Source organism: Glycine max, chromosome 14 (genome assembly GCF_000004515.6).
Source record: "Glycine max cultivar Williams 82 chromosome 14, Glycine_max_v4.0, whole genome shotgun sequence".
NCBI lineage: Eukaryota > Viridiplantae > Streptophyta > Magnoliopsida > Fabales > Fabaceae > Glycine > Glycine max.
The window spans coordinates 9,261,436-9,287,061 of NC_038250.2; the positions used below are offsets into that span (position 1 = coordinate 9,261,436).

The window sequence follows — 25,626 nt, forward strand, 5'->3', positions numbered from 1 at the left end:
ATCACATGAATGCCTTGCAGCCGAAGTTATGAGTTTAAAACCTTCATTTGGTTTCAAAAAAAAATTCGCAAGGATTTCACTCCCATCCACCTTGCTTTACAACATCACCGTTATAGAATTGCCCTCCGCCTTGTGCAAATCAACAAAGACTTGTTCTAGTTAAAGGGAGGGAAGATCTCACTCCTATGCATCTTGTAATTCAATTAGGGATAAATGACCTTAATTTTGACTAAGTTCCTCAGGACTTGTCCGGATTCCATTGGATATGTGACTGCTAGAAACGAGAATATATTGGTTAAGGAAGATCATCAAATCAATTATTCTTTATAATTATTAATTTCATTGAGTATTATAGATTCAGTTATTTTTCATAATTCTTTTTGATAATCTAACATATGGATAATTATTATCAATATCTATATACTAGAACTGAAGTATGTGGAAAATACTAATGTACCCATACTTAAAAGCTTGACACATGTACACTTGCAGTTGACAAAATTGAAATTTTAAAAAAGTTGAAAGATTGACACGTGTACACTTTTTTTTTCTTCCAAAATTATTATCTTTCCATCTAAACTCACTTTCTCTTTCTCACTCTCTCCATTCACATTCCTATTTTCTTTTTCTCTGTATTCTCACTTCATCTCATTTTTTCCTTTTTTGTTTTCAAAAATTTTAACCGTTTCTTTTGGGTTTTTTGTTTGTGTCTCTCTGGTGTTGTAATTTGTAAGTTGTTTATGTGTTTGCATGTGTTGGACATGGATCTTGCTTTTTTGCCTGTTTATTTTGAAAGAAAAAAAGGATTTTTCCTTGCCTACAAACCACGTTTCGTTTCAGAAATGGAGTTTTCTATTGTTGCTGGAGTTTTGTATGTTTTTCTTCATTGTTTTGGGTTTGCTCTTTTTTTGTGTTTAAGGTTTAGGGATTTTCATTTTTTTAAAATTATTTTCTGCCATTTTTGTGTGCTCCTCACAAACAAAGAACCTTGCATGTATCATATTTCTTATTTTAATTATAAATTTATGTCACTTTTAAAATTATTTATTTTTCACATGGGATATATTTTCATTCCAGCATTTTAATATATTTGTATTTAGAGGAGGGACTCACACGGGAGACAAATCACGTCAGTAGTGCAATGAAGGAGGAGGAACTCACAAGAATGAGAACTGGTCAATACTAAAGGCATGTTACAAGTTGCAGGTATGGTATCAATCTGGCTAAAGGTATTATGGAACATTACTCGAAAGGGATCCAAGATTCTGACAAACCAAGGAAATTGCTCGAAGATTTTCGAATTGGGAAGCTCATCACAGGTAATATACATAGGTTGCAGGTTTCTAATTAGCATTTTAGGATAACTTTTTTTTCCCATTTTTGATTAATTAAAATAATTCAGATTGATAATTCACATTTTCTGATCATGTTCATTAGGACATTTATTGGTTGCAGGTTATGTGTTTGATCAAATGTCAAGATGATATTTTTGGGTATATTTTCTTATTTCTTATTGGTATATATTTCCATTTAGGTTGGCAAGATAGAAGCAGAGAAAATGCTTATTCAAATGGTTGAAACTGAGTTGGAGAAGAGAAAGCAACAGGGCACATATAAAGGAGGATTTAGGGGGCAGTCCCACTTTTTTGGGTACTCCGTCTATTTTAGATATATCATTCTTAGAGTTGTAAGGTTTGATAATATGATTTGCTATGAGACAGAAAAATATGAAAAGGTCCTATGGTCCTGCTTTAGGATTTACCTTCAAGTTTAAGCTGGATTAAAATTCTTTTGACCATACATTTGCTAATGGCATCTCTATCTTTGGTTAGAATTTGTAGTCACCTGTACTCTTTTAAAATATGCAGCTATGAAGGGAGATGTGGCTTGCCAACTAATTTTGATTCTACTTATTGCTATGCATTGGGTTATGGTGCTGTAGCCCTCCTTCAAAGTGGGAAGACTGGATTAATATCATCAATTTGTGCCAATGCTCTTCACATTATCTTCTAATCATCAAATTAGATATTTCTTCTCGATTGGTTTTAATGATTGATTATGGTTGAAAATGTTTGGTAATATTGGGGCCATCAACTCAATTTTTTTATTTGCTATGATATTTTGATCAGGTTGGTAATTTATGTGCTCCTGTAGAAGAATGGATTGTTGGTGGAACTGCACTCACTTCATTGATGGACGTGGAGAGGAGACATGGTATACATTGTGATGTAGCGGAGCTTTTGCTTTGCCCCAATACTTATTTTCTAAATTTTTATTCATTACATGACATTTTGTCTCCATGTTGTTACATTTATTTGAATGTGCTTTCTCTGATGTTTTGCTGTTAATGAATTGTGTGATTTTCTTTTTAGGTAAATTCAAGCCTGTTATCAAAAAGACCAATTGAAATTATATATCAAACCAAGAAGCTTTTCATTTAATTGATTCCTGCGTCTTAGCTTTCAGGCGTTTGGTGGTGATTATTTTATACATTATATATACTTTGATTTTTATGTCTGTTTAGATCTTATTCCATTGAAATTAATTTACATATATAAAGACATCCAGATGTAGCTTGATGTACCTGTAGTCCTTTAATACTCTTTAACAAAGCAAGGGTAGATGATAGAAAAAATTATTTAATTCACAAAACAAAGAAAATAAACGGTAGTTTTGTAAATACTAAATACTATTATAGTAGTAATTTTCTATTATATAATTATTACTATTACAGGTATGCATCAGCGGTGGCAATAGAGAGCCAGTCCAAGTTGGATGACGAGCAATGGCTAGCTTATTAGATCACCTATTCGTTTGTCACCCTTGCGGAAATGATTCTTCAACCTATCTTAGAGTGGTGAGTTAGAAATTATATATTTGTATGAATGAATCATGCATAAACATATTCTCTCATTGAATTTATTTATTTTCATTGGAATTTATCTTGAATTTTATCAAAGAGGTTTAACTGTTTAACTCAGAAACTTGAACAAGTGTGTCATAAATCTCTTAATAATCATCTTTGTGATTCCTACGGACTACGGATCAAAAAGAAATTGTTGATTAATATAGTTAGGAAAAATTGATTATATAATTTGAAATTGGCAGGATACCAATTTGGTACGATGTGAAGCTATTGACGGTGGCATGGCTGGTGTTGCCGCAGTTCGCAGGAGCTGCGTACTTATATGAAAGGTTCGTGAAAGAGCATATAAGGAAATACATAACGGAGAGGCAGCATCTCTATGGCAACCACCAGCAACAAAGCACAAAGTCTCCCAATAACAGTGGCAAGGCCAAGAAGTTCTTCGAATTCGTCACGCCCAAGAAAGTGAGTTTTAGTTGGTTTAACCTTTTTTCTAATTATCATTTTGAAATGAATTAATTTGATACATCAAATTCTAATGTAAATTTGTGGTTGTGAATTTGCCATGACGGTGCCAGAACAAGGGGATCAGGAGGCGTATTGAATTGGCAATTGGACAGTGCTGACCAGTGTATTTTAAGTTTTTTGACTGAGAATCTTCCAATTGGTCTTTTGAGTCAAATCAACCTTCCTTTTAATTTGGTTATAACTGTGTTTTATTTATGTTTTATGTATATATATGTATGTGGATCTGTAAATTAACCATTTATTTAATTTTGATTTCTTAAATGATTGGCTCTTATATTTCTTCTATCGACTGCTTTATCTTCTCTTTTCTTCACTTTCATAACTTAAGCTGCAAGGTACAAAGACAAAAAAAAATGTAATCTTCTGAGTTCCTTGATGTAATGTTTTGCGCTGTGTATTGTTTTCTTAGTTTTGATTAAATATATATGGTTATACTAATTTAGAAGTCAGATGTTGTATTTGTTGACCCATCACATGTGATTGTGTAAAACTACTTGCTGCTTAGACTTATGCAGTAATCTTCTAGGTGGGCTTCGGTTAGCATTCCCAGCATGCCAATCAGCATTGTTCAATGTACTTATATATATAGATAGATAAATTGTCTCACAGCAACACGTTTCTTTTTTTCCCACTTTTTCCTTTTGTTTTTTGATATTGTTCAGTGGTATTTTTAGTGCTCGCAGTTATGCATTTTCTGATCATGTTCATTAGGACATTTATTGGTTGTAGGTTATGTGTTTGATCAAATGTCAATATGATATTTTTGGGTATATTTTCTTATTTCTTATTTTAATTTTAAATTTGTGGCACTTTTAAAATTATTTATTTGTGATGCATTAGTACAGTTTAGAACTTTTAATTGCTCGGCTCTTGCTGTTTGAAAGAGTGAGTTATCATGTTCATTAGGACATTTATTGGTTGCAAGTTATGAATTTTCTGATCATGTTCATTGGGATATTTATTGGTTGCAGGTTATGTGTTTGATCAAATGTCAAGATGATATTTTTGGGTATATTTTCATATTTCTTATTTTAATTCTAAATTTGTGTAACTTTTAAAATTATTTATTTTTCACATGGGATATATTTTCATTCCAGCATTTTAATAGATTTGTATTTAGAGGAGGAACTCACACGGGAGACAAATCACATCGGTAGTGCGATGAAGGAGGAGGAACTCACAAGAATGAGGTAATATGAATCTTGCATCTTTGGAAATCAGCATTGTTCAATGTGTATATATATATATATATATATATAAATTGTCTCACAGTAACACGTTTCTTTTTTTCCCACTTTTTCCTTTTGTTTTTTGATATTGTTCAGTGGTATTTTTAGTGCTCACAATTATGCATTTTCTGATCATGTTTATTAGGACATTTATTGGTTGCAGGTTATGTGTTTGATCAAATATCAATATGATATTTTTGGGTATGTTTTCTTATTTCTTATTTTAATTTTAAATTTGTGGCACTTTTAAAATTATTTATTTGTGATGCATTAGTACAATTTAGAACTTTTAATTGCTCGGCTCATGCTGTTTGAAAGAGTGAGTTATCATGTTCATTAGGATATTAATTGGTTGCAAGTTATGCATTTTCTGATCATGTTCATTGGGACATTTATTGGTTGCAAGTTATGTGTTTGATCAAATGTCAAGATGATATTTTTGGATATATTTTCATATTTCTTATTTTAATTCTAAATTTGTGTCACTTTTAAAATTATTTATTTTTCAGATGGGATATATTTCCATTCCAGCATTTGTATTTAGAGGAGGAACTCACACGGAAGACAAATCACGTCGGTAGGGCAATATATATTGTCCCACAGCAACACGTTTCTTTTTTTTCCACTTTTTCCTTTTGTTTTTTTTCTCATTTTAAATTTTTTAAAAATCATGCAACGCACAGGTCCCACACCTAATTTTTTATTATAAAGTTAACAAAAATAGAAATAACAATTTTTGGATTCTGATGATATTGTGTATTTGATTAATAAAGAAGACATGTATAATTCTTTTAATGTAATAGGAATTACTGATTTATCAAGTCTATTTTTGTTATGATATTTTACTCCCTATGATATTGTATGTATATGTAAATTTGTTTGGGCCCCTTGGGTGGAGTACCCTCAGGTATAGGGTATTTTGTTTTTCTGAATTATGATGGAAAAAACGCTGACTTGACTAATGGATAATGTTGTGTTTGTAGAAATTGATTGTTCAAGTGCTTGCGGTGTGAAGAATCCATGATTCACTTGGGGAGGATATCACATTTTTGTGTTAATTCCTCACAATGTATTTGATTGTGCAAATAGAAGATTCGCTTTATATTAACTACAGTTTTCTTTAATATCGCATTCTTTTTCTTTATTTTCTTTTAGGTGGATTTGACACAATGCATGCTGCGGCAAGGTAATTTGAATTTCGTGATTAGGTGTTTTTGGTTTTGTTTAAGCGTAAGAAATATTATTATTATTATTATTATTATTATTATTATTATTATTATTTAGTTTCAGGGCTTATGATCGAGCTGTGATCAAGTTCCGTGGCGTTGATGCGGATATCAAAAGGAAATCGACCTTTCTAAAATGTCAATGATGAATCAACAGGTCTTTGAATCATTTGTAAATTAGTTAGTAATTTAACCTATTATTGTAAGATAAAATAAAATTATTGTATCATGTAATCATTTTAAAAATTCACAAATATTTATTGTTTAAGAAGTAAACGTTCGAAAATACAAAACTATGAATGTTAATTAAAATAATATATCTCACATTTTAAATTAATTAAAATAATATATCTCACATTTTAAATTAAGAAAATATGGTTGTATTTTATTTGAATTTTAAATATTATTGACAAATCCTTTTCTACTAGCATGATCCATTTCTGCAACAATAGTTTTTATTTAAATTGTTTAGGATCGAAGTGGTGATATTAAATTATTTGGATAGAAGTTATAAAGCAGGTTGTTAACTATGAAGTGTTTTTTTAATTTGTTGCTATTTTTTTAACAAACTTGAATTGAATTTGTAGTTTGTGGATTTTATGTGCAAATGAGTAACTTGACGAAGGAGAAGTTTGTGCATATTTTGCCGTGACAGAGCATTGGTTTTCCAAGGGAAAGCTCCAAATACAGGGGATTCAATATGGGTTAAATCTGTATTGCTAGAGGGTAGTCTTATTCTGTATCAATGATTTGAATTTGGGCTTTAGATCTCTTTGTAGTTCTTTTTTCCCTTTTGTTAAGTATGTGCTCAATGAGATACTGGGGCGGCAAGGTCAAGGCATTTATCTAAATTGTTAGATATTATGTAAATTGCTAGATATTTTCATTTGGGCATCTTTCATATTATGTAAATTGCTAGATATTTTCAGTTTTTATATGGCAAGGTCAAGGCATTTATCTATCTTTGTTGCTTCTTCAGAATAGTTTCTACCGGTATTAGTGGTGCAAGCTACTACACTGGAACTTTCAATACTGTCAATCGCTCTCCGGATGGAAGGTATGTTGTTGTGATGGCATTTGCTTTTGCTTCTATTTGTCTAGTACTTATACTTTTTCTATGCCTTCTTGCATAGTGTTTCGTAATAATTATTTTATTTTTTTCCAGCCATTCTGGCTGCCACGTAATAGAGCAGTTGCCAGAAGAATCTAGAACATGCGATGGAGAGCTGATGGTGGTCTGTGATAGACTATTCAATTTTTGTGATCTTGAAACTAAATTTCTTTGCGTTGCTCTATTTTTCCTTTTTTTTTGCTAAATCATGTTCACATATTGGCTGATATTAATGTAGTGTTGCAGTCTTTGATATGTCGAATTGGTTGCCTTGAGCAGCCAGTGTTAACATGAATACATAGGAAATGATCCTGGAAAGAAATTTTTGCTTGATGGAGAGGTCACTATTGACACAATGACAGATGATGTGGAATTCACAGGTTAGATTTTGGAAATCCAAAGGAATGTCGATAACTAATCACTTACTAATTTGAAGTTTTTTTTTAAAATAGTGTTGATTGAAACTCATTAAAATGTGTACATTTTTTGTTGCGGAGCTGCCTTTTCTTATTTTAAAAACTTATCATCTAGACTATGACAGATAGTTGGATAGAGAATGCTGTCAATGGGCTGATGGGCAAGCAGGTATCAGCTTCATCTTATACATTTGTTAACCATGATTCATATTATTTTTTCCCATTCAATGTTATTATATTCTGTGTTATGAAATTTTGGGTACTATATGCAGAACATGATTCTGACCGGATTGAGTTCTTGAAGCTCTCTAACAGAATAGAGTACACAATTCGAACTTGGTATCTTCTATAATTTGAGGAGTTGATGGTATCATCTATTTTTTGATTTGTCTGACATAATCATAGTTGTTTTTAAGTTGTTGTAGATCTTTTATGTAATTTATTTTTTGAATTCTGTTATGGAGTTCAGATTATATATATATATTTTTTTATTTACATGGAAAAATGTGGCTAATTTTTTCCCTATTATTTTACAGATAATGTTTTGTTAATTTTGATGTTTAAATAATTATTTAATTATTAATATTCAATTTTATTATGCTTCAGCATTATGTTTCATTTTATGCCTATGTTGCAAATAAAAAAAATGTATACCAAATTGGTTAACAAATGACCCGTGCATATGCACGGGTTACAATCATGAGCACAAATTACATATTATTGGCCTTCTTGCAGTTTTATTTACATAATATATTTTTTATTTTCTGTGTATTTTAATTATTTCTCTTTATATTTATGGGTGAAAATAAATTATACTCAAAATTTCTTATTTTATTATAATTGAACTAATTAAGTAACTCGTGCGTACGCACGGATTACATACTAGTTATCTTATAAACATCTCTTAAAATTCCAATACTTGACTGAGTGACTGAGGACAAAAACAGATGTAAAGACACAGAGTTATTCTTTACTTTCCCCTATATATAGATGAGGCTGACAACACTGTTTTACACATTGCAGCATTCAACGATGACACAGAGTTATTCTTTACTTTCCCCTGTATATAGATGGATAAATAGGATCAAATAACACTGCTAAGAGGATGATACGGTTTATAATATCTCAATGCATATAATGATATAATAACTTTAACATATTTTGTGGATGTCAATTAGTTAACTTTAATTCATCAATTAAATTATTTAATTTGATTGATTTAATTTTCTGCTTTAATTATTTATTAAAAATATTAACAAATTATTTTTTTTTTACAATTTTCAAGTAATAAATATAAAATATATAATAACATAATATAATATACATTTTTAAAATATTTCAATGAATTAAATTAACACTTTAGTTTGTAATAGTATATATAATAGTATAACTAAACATGTATATATTTTATCAAGAAAATCTAACTCAATTGATTGAGTAAAGTGTACGTGTGAGTTCTCATTATATATGGGTTGATACATAACTTTGATGGCTACCAATAAAAAAACATATATATACTTCTTAAGATTAAATTAAAAAAAGGATAAAAATATGTTATTGATTCCTCTAAAATTTTTCAAGATTCGATTTTCGTTCTCAAAAATTTATTGTCTTATTTTGTTCCCCTAATTTAGAAATACTCCACTTTTAGTCTTCAAAGTGACTATAATTATTAACATTTAGTGGTGATTATAACCTGCCACAAATTGCACTTTGGATATCAAAACTAGAATGTTTATAAATAAGAAGGACAAAATAAGACAACAAATTTTTGGGATGAAAATTGGATTTTGGAAAATTTTGAAGGAATAATAAAAAATTATCCATTGAAAAATATATTAACAAATTTTTCTTTAGTAAATATTAGACTAAAATGTAATTTTGGCTACCTTTAATTCTTAATATGCAATTTCTGTCCTCATATTTTTTTCATTATTTTTGTCCTCAAATTTTAGAAAATTCATAATTTTAATACAACCTTCAATTTTGCATACATTTTTTTTATTTTTTACATGCTAATTGGTTAAACTATTTATTAATTTTTCCTTAAATGAATAGATTAAGTCTAGGATTCAATTGGGCAAACAAAAAACTTATGAAAAAAATTAAAATTGGATCAAAATTATAGTGGATTTTTAAAATCTGACAACTAAAATCACAAAAAAAAAAAAATAGTAACCAAAATTATAATTTATCTTAAATATTATCTTTGCATACTACGGTATACATTCTAAAACATAAGTGGGTATATGTTAATAAATATTTGTGGGGTATGCTACAATATACATTCACTTCTTTTTAAGAGTATGCTAGCAAGACTAAATAAGATTTTATTTAAAAAAATAGTACTACATGACTAAAATGATTTTTTTAAAAGAATATAAAATGTTCAATAAAAAAATTATCCTAATAGAACAAAAATTAGTTTGTTCTTTAATCTTGTAAAAAGTTTGTTTAATTTAATCCTTTTTGTTTTTAAAATAGGTGAAAACTGTTCTTATAAAATAATTATTGTTTTTTGATTTTGAGACACTAATTTAAACCTTCTTTTTTACTAATTCAAGACATGAAAGCTTTTTCATTATATTTACTTAGGTGAAAAGGTGAAACCCAACTAATGTTCAAGCCAAAAAATGCCATAAACATGATGATAATTACTTGCAAAATGAGTCTTATGAGCAACCAAAGAAAAATATGATATTAGATTTTTCTATTTTATGGTTGTTCATTAGATTCATTTTTCACATAATTTTCATCATGCTTATATCTTTTTTTTTATTTTTAAAATTAGTTAGATTCTATACTTTTCATATACGTAAATCTAATGAAACAAGTTTTACATCTCAAATTAGTAAAAAAATAAATCAAAATGGTGTATCCATATTGAAACTAGTTATTATTTTTATAAGGACCATTTTGATTTTATTTTTTTTGGAATGAAGGACATTTGGATTTATTTATAAAGAACTATATTGAATTTTTAAAAAATATAATAGAAAAAACATAAAAGACTAAAATGTATTTTATTTTAAACTTATCATATAACACAGGAAAAAAGTTGTATAAGTAGGTCAAAGTACAATTTATGAGTTTACGATTTTAACAATCCCTTGATTATATTACAGGCAATTACATTATTGTACAAAAGTGGGTTAATTTCTTTTCAGAAATTTGGAGGGCGAAACAGCACTAGACATGGCACGTAGCCGAGATATCAAGAAGAAATTAATTATGCTTAGAGCACACATTGAGGGTTATGATAGAGGTCGTAGGTTTGTAATGACAATTATTGAGTGGATAACTGGCACAATAGATAGAAGAGATACCAAATTAATTATTAAGTAACATAGAAAAAATAATATTAATTTCATCAGACTGATGCTGGGACTAATAATACTCTGAGTCATGTGGCCTCCAATTCATCCATAATTTGGAAACCTATCATTGGTAATGAAGGGAAATAAATAATGTCTGATTTAGAGAAAGCAGCATACTTTGAGTGATTCACAAAATGAGAGAGGATAAGAATTTCGTGCAACCCGCCATGGCATGTTTCGGTGATCACTATGATCATTGGAGCTTACTTTATGGAAAATCTCTCGAGGTCAAAGGGGTATTGGAATTTGGTGGAGACGAATTATTATCAGAATTCAGAACTAACAAAAGTACTGGAGTTAACCGAGGCACAACAGATTGGAGGATGTTATGTTTAAAGATCTCCAGGTAAAGAATTATATGTTTGATAAAACAACTCTTGAACAGATTTTGGAGAATAATTAAGCTGAAAGGATTCTTTGTATATACCAAGGAGTCGTAGAATTGTAACTGGATAATGGTGTTACTACACACTTTTTAGCAAGAGTATAGTAAATAATTTTAAATAATATTAATTATTGAAGGCCAGCTTAATGGAGTATATATAATAATATTTATACTATATATATGTAATTTATAATTTTAACAAGATAAAATATTTATTAGTTGTACTAATTTGTAATAATGTTTACACTATATATAAAACTTCGTACCCCATTGCCCGGAGGCTGTTTCCGGATTCGAATCCATGACCAACAAGTCACCAAGGCACAACTTTACCGCTGCACCAGGGCTCGCCCTCAAAAACTTCGTACCCCATTGCCCGGAGGCTCTTCGCTATGCGAAGGTATGGGGGAGGGATGTTGTACGCAGCCTTACCCTTGCATATGTAAAGAGGCTGTTTCCGGATTCGAACCCATGACCAACAAGTCACCAAGGCACAACTTTACCGCTGCACCAGGGCTCGCCCTCAATGTTTACACTATATATGTAATTTATAATTTATTTTGTATAATTTATAATTTTTAGCTAGATTAAAAAATTAACAACATACTCATTTATATATTATAACCTATTATAAATTTAAATAGGGTATTGAAACGTATTGGTTGTGAATACCCCTTGTGTACGAATTCTTGGTAAGGTTACGAACCAGTACCACGTACCAGAGCGCACCGAGAATTATGTGACTATGACGGGTAAACTCCTTTGTAGTACATAGGTGCTGCGATAGATAAATCAACACTTGCCATTAAATCATAGTCACTTTTGGATGTCATTTCAATGATTTCATTGAATTTAAAGTTGACAAATGGGCTAGTAGTAGATTAGTAGTGTACGAGCAAAAATCGTAGAGGAATACTAGAATATGACATTCTCTCTCTCTCTCTCTAAACAAAAACAGCATTGAAATAGCAAAATCAATGAAGGACATCCTAACCAGGGCAATACCCCCTCCATTTCCCACGCTCAACAACCTGCCTTAAATATATTAATAAGAAGAAATAACTAGAAAATGCATGGGGGAATGAACCAAACCCATGAAAGAGAACTATTTGGGCAAATTTACTGTACATGGATTGTTTTAGAAACAATTTATCAAACAGGATTTGTTTTAAAACATATTACAAACAGGGTCTGTTATGGACGTGGATGCCGTCATTGCTGCCGGCGGGAGAGCTTGTACCGTCATTGACAACAGCGGCCTCAATGCATACCGCCATTCCTCCTGGCGAGACATGGTGACTAGGAGAGAGAGGGGCATCCATACCGCCATTCGTCCTGGCGGGACATGGCTGACGAGGAGAGAGGGAGCCATGCCGCCACTGGTACTGGCAGGACATGCCAACGTGGGCAGTCCCGCCACTGCCTCCTGCGGAACACGTTGAAGGCTTCAAGGATAGCTAGGCTTGCAGGCTTGCAGTGTTTAGAAGATAGCTAGGCTTGCAGGCTTGTAGTGTTTAGGGTTTGCAGTTCTGAAAAGCCTACTATTGCATGTGAACATTAAAAAATTTTGAACGTTGGGGTTCAAGTTTTCAGCTATAAAAAAAAATGGTTGAAGTTCATTGTTTACGCTTACATTTCTCCTTACCTTATTGAGTTCTCTTTCTCTTTCTTTCTTTTGTGTGAGAGCTTATTGTGCTTGTGTTGTGCTTGCGTGCTCGTGGTTCAAATTTCTTTCAAATTTGGTGCTTGTTGTTGGTGTGCTTCCATCCTTCAAGTGTGCCCTTACCCTTATCTTGGACATAAATTCCTGGTAAGTATTTTCAAAGTAAATCTGTTAATATATATTATAAGTTTAAGTTAGTTAGTATTAAGAAATATTCTAAGTTAGTTAGTATGTAAATAGTAGGTTAGTTATTATTATCAAAAGTTCTAAGTTTAAATTAGTTAGTATCAGTAGGTATTTTTTTTACGTATTAATAGATATTCCAATGTTAGGTTAGTTAGTATGAAAATATTATTTGGTTAGTTAGAATGAAAATTTTATTTAGTTATTGTATATATTGTTAGATATTATTTGGTTATTGTATATATTTGGTTGAAAATAATATTTGGCTGAAATAATATTTGGTTGAAAATTTTATTTAGTTATTGTATATATTTGGTTGAAAATAATATTTGGCTGAAAATATTATTTGGTTACTTAGTATGAAAATATTATATATTTGTTTAGTTAGTATAAAAATATTACGTGTATATATATTTAGTTGTTGTATATATTCTTAAATTTTATATATGTGATATTAGCTTTTGTAGTATTAGGTATATATTTAGACGGATGATACTTTAGCCTAATAAATATATATACATGCATGATACTTTAGGATGACACACGTAATATTAGATATTTTAGTATTAAGCACAAGTTAATATTAACTTTAGGTATATATTTGTAAATTTTAGACACACGTAAATTTTTAGTTTTTGTAATATTAAATATTTGACACTTAAATAAATAATTGTAATATTAGACACTTGACACACGTAAATTTATCTTTTTAGTATTATAATTTTGTATTTTAAATAAATGAGTTGATAATGTAATATTATTTGAGTTAATTATTTTTAGTTAGAATGCTATATATATTATTTGTTAGTTTTAATTTGTAGGTTAATATTATTTGTTTTAGAAAACTTACGTGATTAAATATATGATACATTGTACATTATTATTATTTTTGTATATATATTGTTGAAATGATTTTTTGCATTTCAATATTTGTTTGTATTATAAATAATTTGTTAGTCCATATTTTATTCAATTATTTATTTGTTAATTGTAGAAAAAAAATTACTAATAAATTAAAGTTTTCTTCACATGTATTTTAATTTATGTATAGAATATATTAAAAATTGGTCAGTTTGATTTTTTACAAATTTATTGTTATATATTTAAAGTTTACTAATAAATTAAAGTTTTCTTCACATGTATTATATTTTATTTTGTAGTAGCAATGGCATCTTCATCATCATTTTCATCACATATTAACATTAAGTCTGGCTCCATCGATACTCATGTATTATGGATGCAACCTAAGCATGTTTCAGAACATGTTTGGAATGAGGAAGAAAAAAGGAAATTACATATCAGACGAGCTGTCCCCATGTATCAAGGGGAAGAACAAATTCTAGAGCAAATTTTTCCTTTTCTTCAACAATCTGGTTTCGGCTAGATTATCAAGATGAGATACTTAAAAATAAATGCCTCATTAATTAGTGCTCTGATAGAAAAATGGAGGCCAGAAACACATACGTTTCACATGAGATGTGGAGAGTGTACTATTACTCTACAAGACGTCTCTGTATTGTTAGGTATAAGTGTGGATGGTTTACCATTAATCGGTCCAACAAATCTTGATTGGGCTGATTTATGTGAGGAATTATTGGGAGTCAGACCACAAGAAGATGAAATTAAAGGTAGTGTGGTTAAATTAAGTTGGCTGGCTCACCATTTTGCACAAATAAATAATGACGACGACGAAGAACAAGTACGAAGGTTTGCCCGTGCATGGATACTGAGATTCATTGGAGGTGTCTTGTTCGTTGACAAAACCAGTAACAGAGTTTCGCTAAGGTACCTTTAATTTTTACGTGACTTTGAAGAATGTGGCAGATATGCATAGGGAGCTGCCGTACTTGGTTTTCTATACAGAGAGATGTGCAGTGCCACCGATTATAAAACTAAATCAATCGGAGGTATGTGCATCTTACTACAATTGTGGGCATGGGAACGATGTCCAACCTTGGCTCCAAAGAGGACTCATTCCCAAGTAGAAAATACACCACTGAGGCACAGGTCAGTCTTTTTTAACAGCATCTTTCATTTCAATAGAATAAATGGTTTTAGGGTATATTAAATTTTATTCTTTGTAGGTGGCTGCGACGTGGAAACCAACATATTGGCAATGATGATGTGAAAGTTTTTCGTCACAAGTTGGATATTATGAAACGTCATAAGGTAAGAACCATGCTATTGTATTTGTAAAATAAAAAATTATATGTCTTATTTTACTACATTGTTCACAACTATGTTGTTATATGCAGTTTGTGTGGGAGCCTTACTCATCAACCGTTATATCATTGTTGCCTCCCGTTTGTTTAGTCGGAAGTCTCGCGTGGTACGCAGTGGTGCCACTAATTTGTTTCCAAGTTATTGAGTGGCACCAATCGGACAGAGTGTTGAGACAATTTGGGATGCAGCAACCAGTTCCAAAGTCTCCTTCACAACCCTTAAGCATTCATGGCATAACATTAAAAGGGAAACATGATGAAAATTGGGGGCAATTGTTCGCCCCAATGATTCATCAGTGGAATAATCGCCATGCATTTAGGGTCGACGCTTATCCCCGACAAGAAGACCTATTGAGCTTTAACTCGGACTACATGGTCTGGTATAGGCGAAAGACAAAGATGTTTGTTGACTCACAAAATGCAAAGACGGCTACATTGGTATTCTTTAATTTTTTTGAATATTTAACTTGATCTTTTTTTTAATGATGACCATTAATTTTCTGACCCTTATAATTGCAGGCTGAAGTTGCGGAGACATTACAATACATGGTGTCTCCTCAAGGAAGGAATACATGGACAGTTGATGATCTCGTGCCTTATGTGGAAAAAATTACAATTTTATCCGAAGAGCAAGAGAGAGTCACTGAGCCAGTGTCACATGGTCCCGCATCAGAGCGTCAATTTCCCGCACAACAGTTTCACATACTTCAGTCAAGTGTTGAAACTCAGGGCATAGATAGATGAAGGGACACTGTTGAAGCGGAAGAATATTCCCAACAAATGGCGGAGCGTGGCCATGGAATGTATTACACGCCACAAACATTTGCTGAGTATCCGACACAGATGTATCAGTATCCTTTTCAGGGTCATCACACTGATACTTCTGCAAGCCAGCAATCGTTCGGTGGTGTTGCGGAAACACAAGCTCATTTTTCATGGCCCACAATGACCCCTTCACAGCAATATCATGGCCCAATTCCAACACCTAATGCCCCGTTAGGAACACAATGGAATGTACCGGGACAAATACCTAATACGGGTGACTTATTCGGTGTTGATTTGCGTCACGCATTTTCTGCAGAGGCTGACGAAGAAGAAGCGGGGAGGCATCGGGGCAGAAGAAATCCTGATCGCCAAGCACGACGATGGGATCGACCATGTGGCACATCCTCACGGCATCACGGACACCAAAATGAATGATTTGCATGTCTCCGTTTATTAAGGCTTTGTTGTATATTTGTCATTTGAATTTCACACGTAATGTATGATATTTAGTTTATTAAGGCTTACTTATGGATACAATTTATGTCGCGTATCAAACTATAATAATCAATGAACCCTAAACCAAATAACTAAGGTAGCCAAAAGGAAAAAAACTAATGTTTCTAAGTAACGATGAACATCAATGTGAACTAAACCCTAACCCATAAAACATAAAAACTAACCCCTAACCCTTAAAATAAAAAACCTAACCCTAACCCATAAAATATAAGCAATTAGCCCTAAAATGTTTAGAACTAAACCCTAACCCTTACAATAAAAAAACTAACCCTAACCCATAAAATATAAGCACTTAGCCCTAAAATGTTCAGAACTAACCCCTAACCCTAAAATATAAAAAAACTAACCCTAACCCTAAAAAATAAGAATTAACCATAACCAACTAAACCCTAACCCTAAAATAAAAAACTAAGCCTAGCCCTAAAAAATAAGAACTAAACCCTAACCCTTAAAATAAAAAACCTAACCCTAACCCCTAAAATGTTGAGAACTAAACCCTAACCCTAAAATAAAAAAACTAAGCCTAACCCTAAAAAATAAGAACTAAACCCTTACCCTTCAAATAAAAAACCTAACCCTAACCCCTAAAATATAAGAACTTAGCCCTAACCCATAAAATATAAGCAATTAGCCCTAAAATGTTCAGAACTAAACCCTAACCCTTACAATATAAAAACTAAACCCTAACGCTTAAAATAAAAATAACTAACGTTGGTAACTAACGATCAACACCAATGTCACTCAACCTCGATTGATCCACTCCATTTATTTCAACTTCTAAATGTAATTTTATTTCATTAGAACTAAAATAAAAAAATTAGCCCTAACCCTTAAAATAAAAAACACTTAGCCCTAACCCCTAACAAATAAGAACTAAACCCTAACCCCTAATAAATAAGAACTAACCCTACCCCCTAAAATAAAAAAATAACCCTAACCATAAAATAAAAAACTTAGCCCTAACCCCTAACAAAAAAGAACTAAACCCTAACCCCTAAAAATAAGAACTAAACCCTAACCCTTCAAATAAAAAACTTAGCCCTAACCCCTAAAATAAAAAAATTATCCCTAACCCTTAAAATAAAAAAAACTTAGCCCTAACCCCTAACAAATAAGAACTAAACCCTAACCCCTAATAAATAAGAACTAACCCTACCCCCTAAAATAAAAAAATAACCCTAACCATAAAATAAAAAAACTTAGCCCTAACCCCTAACAAAAAAGAACTAAACCCTAACCCCTAAAAAATAAGAACTAAACCCTAACCCTTCGAATAAAAAACTTAGCCCTAGCCCCTAAAATAAAAAATTTAGCCCTAACCCTTAAAATAAAAAACTTAGCCCTAACCCCTAACAAATAAGAACTAAACCCTAACCCCTAATAAATAAGAACTAACCCTACCCCTCAAATAAAAAAAATAACCCTAACCATAAAATAAAAAAACTTAGCCCTAACCCCTAACAAAAAAGAACTAAATCCTAACCCCTAAATAATAAGAACTAAACCCTAACCCTTCAAATAAAAAACTTAGCCCTAACCCCTCATATAACCCTAAAATTAGCCCTAACCCTAAAATAAAAAACTTAGCCCTAATCCCTAACAAATAAGAACTAAACCCTAACCCCTAAAATATAAGAACTAACCCTACCCCCTAAAATAAAAAAATTAGCCCTAAACTTAAAATAAAAAAACTTAGCCCTAACCCCTAACAAATAAGAACTAAACCCTAACCCCTAAAAAATACAAACTAACCCTAACCCTTGAAATAAAAAAATTAGCCCTAACCCCTAAAATAAAAAAACTTAGCCCTAACACTAAAATAAAAAAATTAGCCCTAACCCCTAAAACATAAAAACTTAGCCCTATCCCTTAAAATAAAAAACAAACTCTAACCATTAAAATAAAAAAAACTAAACCCTAACCCTTAAAATAAAAAAACTAAACACTAACCCTTAAAACATAAAAAGTAAACCCTAATCCCATAACCATACCTTTTAAACCCATAACACTAAAATATAAAATCTAAACCCTCAACCATAAAATATAAAAACTAAACACTAAACCCTAAATACTAAATTCTAAACCCCAAACCCTAAACACTCAATTTTTAACCATAAACCCAAACCCTTAACCCTAAACCCTTAAATCCAAAATTCTAAACACTAAAACCTAAGGCTTAGACCCTAAACACTAAACCAAAATACTTAGACACTAAACCATAATGACTAAGTCCATAGTTTGTCATTGTAGATAGTTAAAAAAAACTAAGGTAGACAAAAGAAAATAACTAACTTTTTTAACTAACGATCAACACCAATGTCACTCAACCTCGATTGATCCACTCCATTTATTTCAACTTCTAAATGTAATTTTATTTCATTAGAAGCACACATTCAACAAAAAGTAACTGACGATTTCATTGAAGACCAACAAGTAAATACATTGAACAAAACCTAAAGTAATACAAGTCAGTCATGTAACATACATAAATCAATTAAATAAATTACTCCCACGGTCAGATTGCATTGGACATCGGCGCGTATTGTGCCCTTCAGCTCCACATCTACTACATTTTTGTCGGTGGTCAGATGGTTCGACCCAATACATCTCATTCCTTATCCTTGTTGATTTTGGCCGACCTTTCGCACGAATTGTAGTTGGGTCAGGGATTAGTGTCCATGCCTCATCAGAAGGAGGAATTGCCACTTCATTCCCAAGAGGCCACCACTGTGCGGAGTATGCTTTTAAGATGTGCTCATTGGTGTAAACAACATCTATATATTGGTAGTAGTTCATGCTCACATAACCACAAGCTGCAATAATGTGTGAACATAGATAGTGAAGCGCAGAATACCTTCCGCATTGACAATAATGGCCATTCAAGTTAACTGCCCACTTTTGTCCGCCACGTTGCGTTATAGGATTGAAGGTCTCCTCTACTTCAAACCTTGTCGAGTGGATATCATACACGCGAACGATGTGCGAACAAGTTTGTTCTTGATTTTTCCTAAGTTCTGTAACAAGCTTAGAACAATAAACTTGGCCTTCTCTTAATTGTCTTTGGGCTTGGCGACCACGATCAACAAAGTACTTTCGGCACCTACTATATGTTGACTTGACCAACACTGTTATTGGAATGCTGCGACAATCTTTCAACACCTTATTCACACATTCTGATAGGTTGGTTGTCATGTGACCATATCGTCGTCCAGATGTATCGTAAGCCATGCTCCATTTTTCCTTTGAAATGCGATCAATCCATCTTGCTATGGCTGGACTCAATTGACGAAATTTTTCTAAGTTTTGATCAAACACATGCTTGCAAGGAGTGTACGCTGAATCAAATTTGTTATCATCAAAAGTTGTACGTAGACATCAAACTCAAATTAAATTAATGTATAAAATAAACCTTACCCAATTTCTTGAACATCTCTTTTTGTTTCGCGTTGTTGAATTTGTGATTGAAATTGCTGGCTATGTGTCGGACGCAGTACACATGATAACCGTGGAGAGGTTGCCAACCAAGATGTTCGTTAGCGACAGAAGACTTTATACTCGCGTGACGATCAGATATTAGACAAATTTCATTCTTATCTTTGACGTGTTCACGCAAGTGGGCCAAAAACCATGACCATGCTGTTAGCGTCTCGCCTTCAACCACGGCGAATGCTAGAGGAAGAACACCACCATTTCCATCTTGCGATGTGGCCATTAACAGGGTCCCACGGTATTTGTCGTATAAATGTGTGCCGTCAACTTGTATGATTGGCTTACAGTACTTAAAAGCCTCTTTGCATTGACCAAATGTCCAAAATACTCTATGAAACTGACGATGTTCGCGACTCACCCTATTACCAACAATAAAATCGTCATGTAGTATTTGAAAGTAAGAGCCAGGAGAATGATTTTGCATGTGTGTTAGCCATGACGAGAGTTTCACATACGACTCTTCCCAATCGCCATATTCAATTGCAATCGCCTTTTGTTTGGCCATCCATGCTTTTCTGTATGAAACCTTATAGGAAAATTCACTATTTATCCTTTCTTGAATCAAAGAAATTTTTATTGATGGATCTTCTCTGATCATGCCTGTAATTCAAATAATAAAATAAAATTACAAATTAAAATAACAAATAACGCAAAACTAGGATAATATGAACATAAAAAACGTACCTACTACGCAAGTCGCAATTAAATTTGAATCAAGTTTCTCATGGTCTTGTGTCATAGTCATATTTAGACATGTGTGCGGTCCACCCCATTGTGTCACTTTTCATGCATCAGTTTTTTTGGATAAAATTGCCCTCATATAAAAAGGGCAAGGAGACTCTTCGGTGTTGTTGGGGCAATAAACGATATATTTGTGTGATTTCGTTTCAACAACCTTAAAAGTTTGATGCACCTTCATCACATATTGTTTCAGTGCATTTTTGACCGCATCTTTACTGTCAAAATCCATGCCAACATATAATTCTTGTCCAACATTAAAAGTCGTTGGCATGCCCAGACCACAAATGTCCTCCTCGTTCGGATGACTCCAATTGATATTATTATAATGCGTAGCATCATTCCAAAATGGATTTTGAATTTGTGGTACACCTAATAATTTAAAAAAAAATCACGTCAAAAAACTACTCCTATTTAGTTACCATTAAATACAATTCTCATAAAAAGATAGATGTATTCAACTAATTTTGTATTTCACAAACATTTACCTTCGGTTGGGTGAACAATTGAAACTGGTTCAACGATGTCAGTGACTTCATCGTCTGTATCAGATATTCCATCATACTATCATCTTCATCGAAAAGACTCTTCAACGTATGAGTTAGATGCAAGATAATCATCATCATCATCTTCATCATCATGTAAATTGCTTATATTTCTTGGCAGTTCCGACTCATGATGAGATACATTACGTCCACATGACGTAACAGAATTTGCAGCATGAAACATCGAGCCACCAACAACATCCTTTTCTACGTACAATTCTAGAACTGACATTTGTTGTTGTTGTTGAAAACTTTCGATCATAGTTTCAACATCTTCGTCATCACAAATTTGCAACGCAACATATTTTCCTGAAACTAAAAATCTACAACTTATAGTAGAAATAATTTCATTATTTTCTAACTTTACCTTATCTCCAATTTTTTTCTTCAAAGCATTGAAACTAATCCCGCGTTTAATCTGAATGGCCTTTTTACTGTCTTCAAATATTACACCATCATTGTCTTTATATACTCTTCCGTTGAAATACAACACTGTAATAATTGAATTCATGATATACCTACATGATCAAAATTAAAAATAATTAATCATAACAATAGTAGTTTTAAAATAAATAATTACTGATACTAATTTTATAATAAAAATTCTAATTAAAAAAATTAATTCACTTAAACTTTACCTTCAAATTTTAGTCTAACAAATAAAATCATTACTTCAATTAAATATTTTGTCGATGATACAAATATAAAATATTTATTTTCTTCCTCTATTAAACTTAAACTACACATTCATACTTTATTCTAAAAAAATTACTCTAATTAGATAATTTATGGAAAATTCCTCAACTTCAAAAAAATTCCAGACAGACACAAAATGGAAGGGTTATAAATGAAAGGATTAGACTTAAAAAAATTTCAGACGGAACATGACCAACACGCCTAGGCGCCCCAATATTTGTATCTTCGAAGCCGTTTTTCAGTACTAATTGACGAGAACAACTTACTTAACTCAAATGAGATATGTTCGGTAATGAAGGATATATCATATATATACATATGAGAAAATTAGTAGGAAAGTATACTCTCTATATATAGGAGTGGAGGAGAGACAAATAAGGCCTAATTGTTCTCCATGTCCAGTGAATAGTCTCAATGGTTAATTAATTAACTTAACTACATGCAGGTATATGTAAGGCAAAGAATACTCGGTGAACAACTAATTTGAAACTTAGTGAGACAAAGAGATAAAAGAAATATATACAATTCAAGTATAATAACTAATATTATATATGCCATAAAAACAAAGAGATACAAAATTAGTGAGTGTTAAAGAATTAATTCAACTATATTTTTTAATATTCTGTCCTAGTGATTGCTTGGAGAGATAAAATATTCACCTATTATTTTTCGAAAACTGGAGAAGTATTAGACCTTATCTAGTGCTAGTTTGTTGTCTCAATATTTTTCTTATTTACCATAAAGTATAAAATAATCTAAAAATCCAAGTAAAGTTCTTTTAAGATTATTAAAAATCAATAAATTACTAATAAATATAGTAACGAAAAATTGTTATTCCCATGCTAGTTTTTATGTTAGTAAATTTAAATGACGGGACTTTTAAAATTGGTAATATTTTTCTTATTGTTTTTATAATTAAAATTACAATTTCTTTTTGTTAACTTATACTAAATTTTATTACAAGTGAAACTTCGTACTCAGGACAAACCACAAAATACTTAAGAAATAGCATGTAATTAGTTTTTGTCTTAAATTAAATTATATGTCAAATAATACTTCAGACACAAAAACCATTAACAAAAAGGCTTACAAATAATTACTACTAATAATTTTTAAATTTAAAACGTAATTTACAAAATTAATACACTTAAATTTGAGCTTCAAATTTCATTCTAACCATAATATTTGTTACTTCAAAATAAAAAATTTGTACATGATAAATAAACAAAACGAAAGAAAACTTTATTTAAATAAATATAAAACATCCTTACAATAGAATCAGCAAATTTAACGAAAATCTTTCTTCCTCTTTCACACTATTTGATACTCTCTTCAATGTCAAAACGAAAATCTTTCTTCCTCTTTCACACTATTTGATACTCTCTTCAATGGCAAATTTTTGCATGTTGAGTGTCATTGCAAGTTTGCTCTATTTAAAGAAATTTTTACCAAAAAGCTATGTGCAAAGTAAATTTACACGCTATTATTAAAGTAAATCTGTATGCACGTCACCTCCTACTTGCCTAGCCCTAATCTTTAACATGCCATGCATGTGATTTCTGATTGCCCTATCCAATACAGTGTCCTAGTCTCCTCTAAAGCAAGAAGTGGGTGCATGTGAACTATCCTGTATCACAAAAAAATGATTCAGATTGCATGTGAACCCTAGCCTGCATCACAAAAAAATGATTCAGATTGCATGTGAACCCTAGCCTGTATCATAAAAAAATGATTCAGATTGCATTTCAGAACCCTGCATTACGCTTCAGTCTCATCACCTAATGCTTCAGTCCCATCAACGTGTTACGTTGGAGCTAATGGCGGGACTGCCCACGTTGGCATGTCCCGCCAGCCCCAATGGCGTTACATGCTCCTCTCTCTCTCCTACTCAGCCTGTCCCACCAGTACGAATGGCGGTTTAGGCTGAGTCATACCCCATCCCGCTGCTGCCAATGGCGGCATCCTTGTTCTCGTCATTGCCAGTGGCGTTACAAGCTTCACGTCAATAACAATGGCGACACCCACGTCAACAACAGACCCCCTTTGCAATTTGTTTTAAAACAGACCCCGTTTGGTAAATTGTTTCTAAAACAAGCCCTGTACAGTAAATTTGCCGAACTATTTGAATCTATAACTAGGAAGACCCAATCTATTCCTAGTGAAGTCAGTTAAGAAGAAAGATGGGATTAGATCCCACCACAAAAAGCCTTCTGAAGAGGTACATGAGAGGCTAACCTAATTGTACAAGTATTACCCTCATGGTAGATGTGTCGTCCAACTACAAAAGCATACTTTTAGTCATGATTATACAATTTTTCCAGCTATTCCTAATAGCCCAAGGAACAATAAAGTCAAAAGAAAAAGCTTGAACCACAAGTAAAGAGTCGCACTCTAGCCACAAACTATGCCAACCTTTTTTAAACGCAATTTCAATAGCTAATATGGCTCCAAATAATTATACAATAAGAGTGTGCTTCACAACAAGATTTGTCGAGAAACATTCCAAGGTTGCAGCACTGTTGTCTCTAAAGATCCCGTAGCTAAGCCCGAAGAGCCTTTAGAAGCCCCATCAATATTACACTTTACCTAGCCACAAATAGGGGCATGCCAAATCACTTCTTTGATGGAGATTGGACATCTAGGATTCCCAGTGAAAGAGAAACAATTTAGAATGGAAAATTATGAAATTGAAGATGGCAGCCCTGGTCGAAAGAGAAACAGTGGCAACCACTAAATTGATGGCAATCAGCAAAGGAATATTAAGATTATCAAATTTGAGCTTGTTCCTGCAATGCCAGATAATCTAAAATATTAATGGCAGTTGCAAGGATTAGATCATGGATTTGTTGAGACCAATACTTAGAACAAATCGTCAAAAGATTAGGGATGGAAGACTTGTCTAAGGGATAATTAAGAACATCACCGAGCCAGTCCCATAGTTGATTGGCAAACCTGCCTTCAAGAAATAGATGATGAATGATTTCATAATGATCATCACAGAGACTACACATAGAGACTGTGACAACCCTTTTTCCATAGATTATGGTCTGTTGGCATTCTGTGGTAAAAAATTCTCCGCATAACGAAATCTTTAGAGGGAGGAACAAAAGAATTCCAAAGCAGTTTCCCTCAAGAGAGACGGCTCAGTACTGGAGAGAGAAAGAGGAAAGGATCCTTAAATGACAAGTGCCCAGAGTCATTTAGGCCCCATAGAACATGGTCATTATAACTGGGGAAAAGAGGGATGATTCTGTCTTTGATTTGATCTGCAACAAGCAGATACTAAGCAGCAAGAACAAGAGGAATTACCCAGTTGCCATCTTGACTAAAATCCTTGACAGAAGCTAAAAGTGACCCATAGAGGTGCTTAGAAAGAGAAATTAGATTTACAATCGGATCAGATAGCCATTTATCAGTCCAAAAATTGATACTTCCACCTACGCTAAGCTGCCAAGTAGCGTTGGGCAAAACAGTCAGAAAGAAGGTTCGAATGCCAGGCCAGATGGAAGAAGAAAAATAAGCCAAGGTAGGATGCTTATTTCTCAAAGTCCTTGCTCAAAGGAGAGAAGTCCAAGGAACATCAGAGGATACATTTCCCAACCAAGTCTCAACATAACAACATTGTTAATAGTATGGATAGATTTAATTCCAAGACCAGCCTCAGAGGTAAG

The 25,626-nt window shown here is 32.3% G+C and overlaps 1 protein-coding gene across 2 annotated transcripts; it reads left to right on the forward strand.

Moving 5' to 3' along the window:
* The first annotated feature begins 585 nt into the window (after positions 1-585).
* LOC102660819 (pyrophosphate--fructose 6-phosphate 1-phosphotransferase subunit beta) lies at positions 586-5,461 on the forward strand. Of its 2 annotated transcripts, XR_005888498.1 has the most exons (5): positions 586-1,319; positions 1,535-1,650; positions 1,869-2,214; positions 2,735-2,857; positions 3,109-5,461. XR_005888498.1 is itself a non-coding variant. In XM_006596573.4 (4 exons), the coding sequence occupies exons 1-3, from the start codon at positions 1,191-1,193 to the stop codon at positions 2,011-2,013; spliced, it is 390 nt and encodes a 129-aa protein (XP_006596636.1). In that variant the 5' UTR covers positions 586-1,190; the 3' UTR covers positions 2,014-2,214; positions 2,735-2,992. The 2 variants fall into 2 exon arrangements, 1 of the variants encoding a protein (XP_006596636.1); XM_006596573.4 differs by lacking the exon at positions 3,109-5,461 and having other exon boundaries at positions 2,735-2,992.
* Positions 5,462-25,626: the final 20,165 nt, after the last annotated feature.

Bases quoted from the DNA above. Each gene is read 5' to 3' on its own strand.
- LOC102660819 (XM_006596573.4), top strand. From the start codon at position 1,191: ATGTTACAAGTTGCAGGTATGGTATCAATCTGGCTAAAGGTATTATGG. The intron at 1,320-1,534 runs GTAATATACATA...ATTTCCATTTAG, and splicing joins AATTGGGAAGCTCATCACAG to GTTGGCAAGATAGAAGCAGA. The intron at 1,651-1,868 runs GTACTCCGTCTA...TAAAATATGCAG, and splicing joins GGGCAGTCCCACTTTTTTGG to CTATGAAGGGAGATGTGGCT.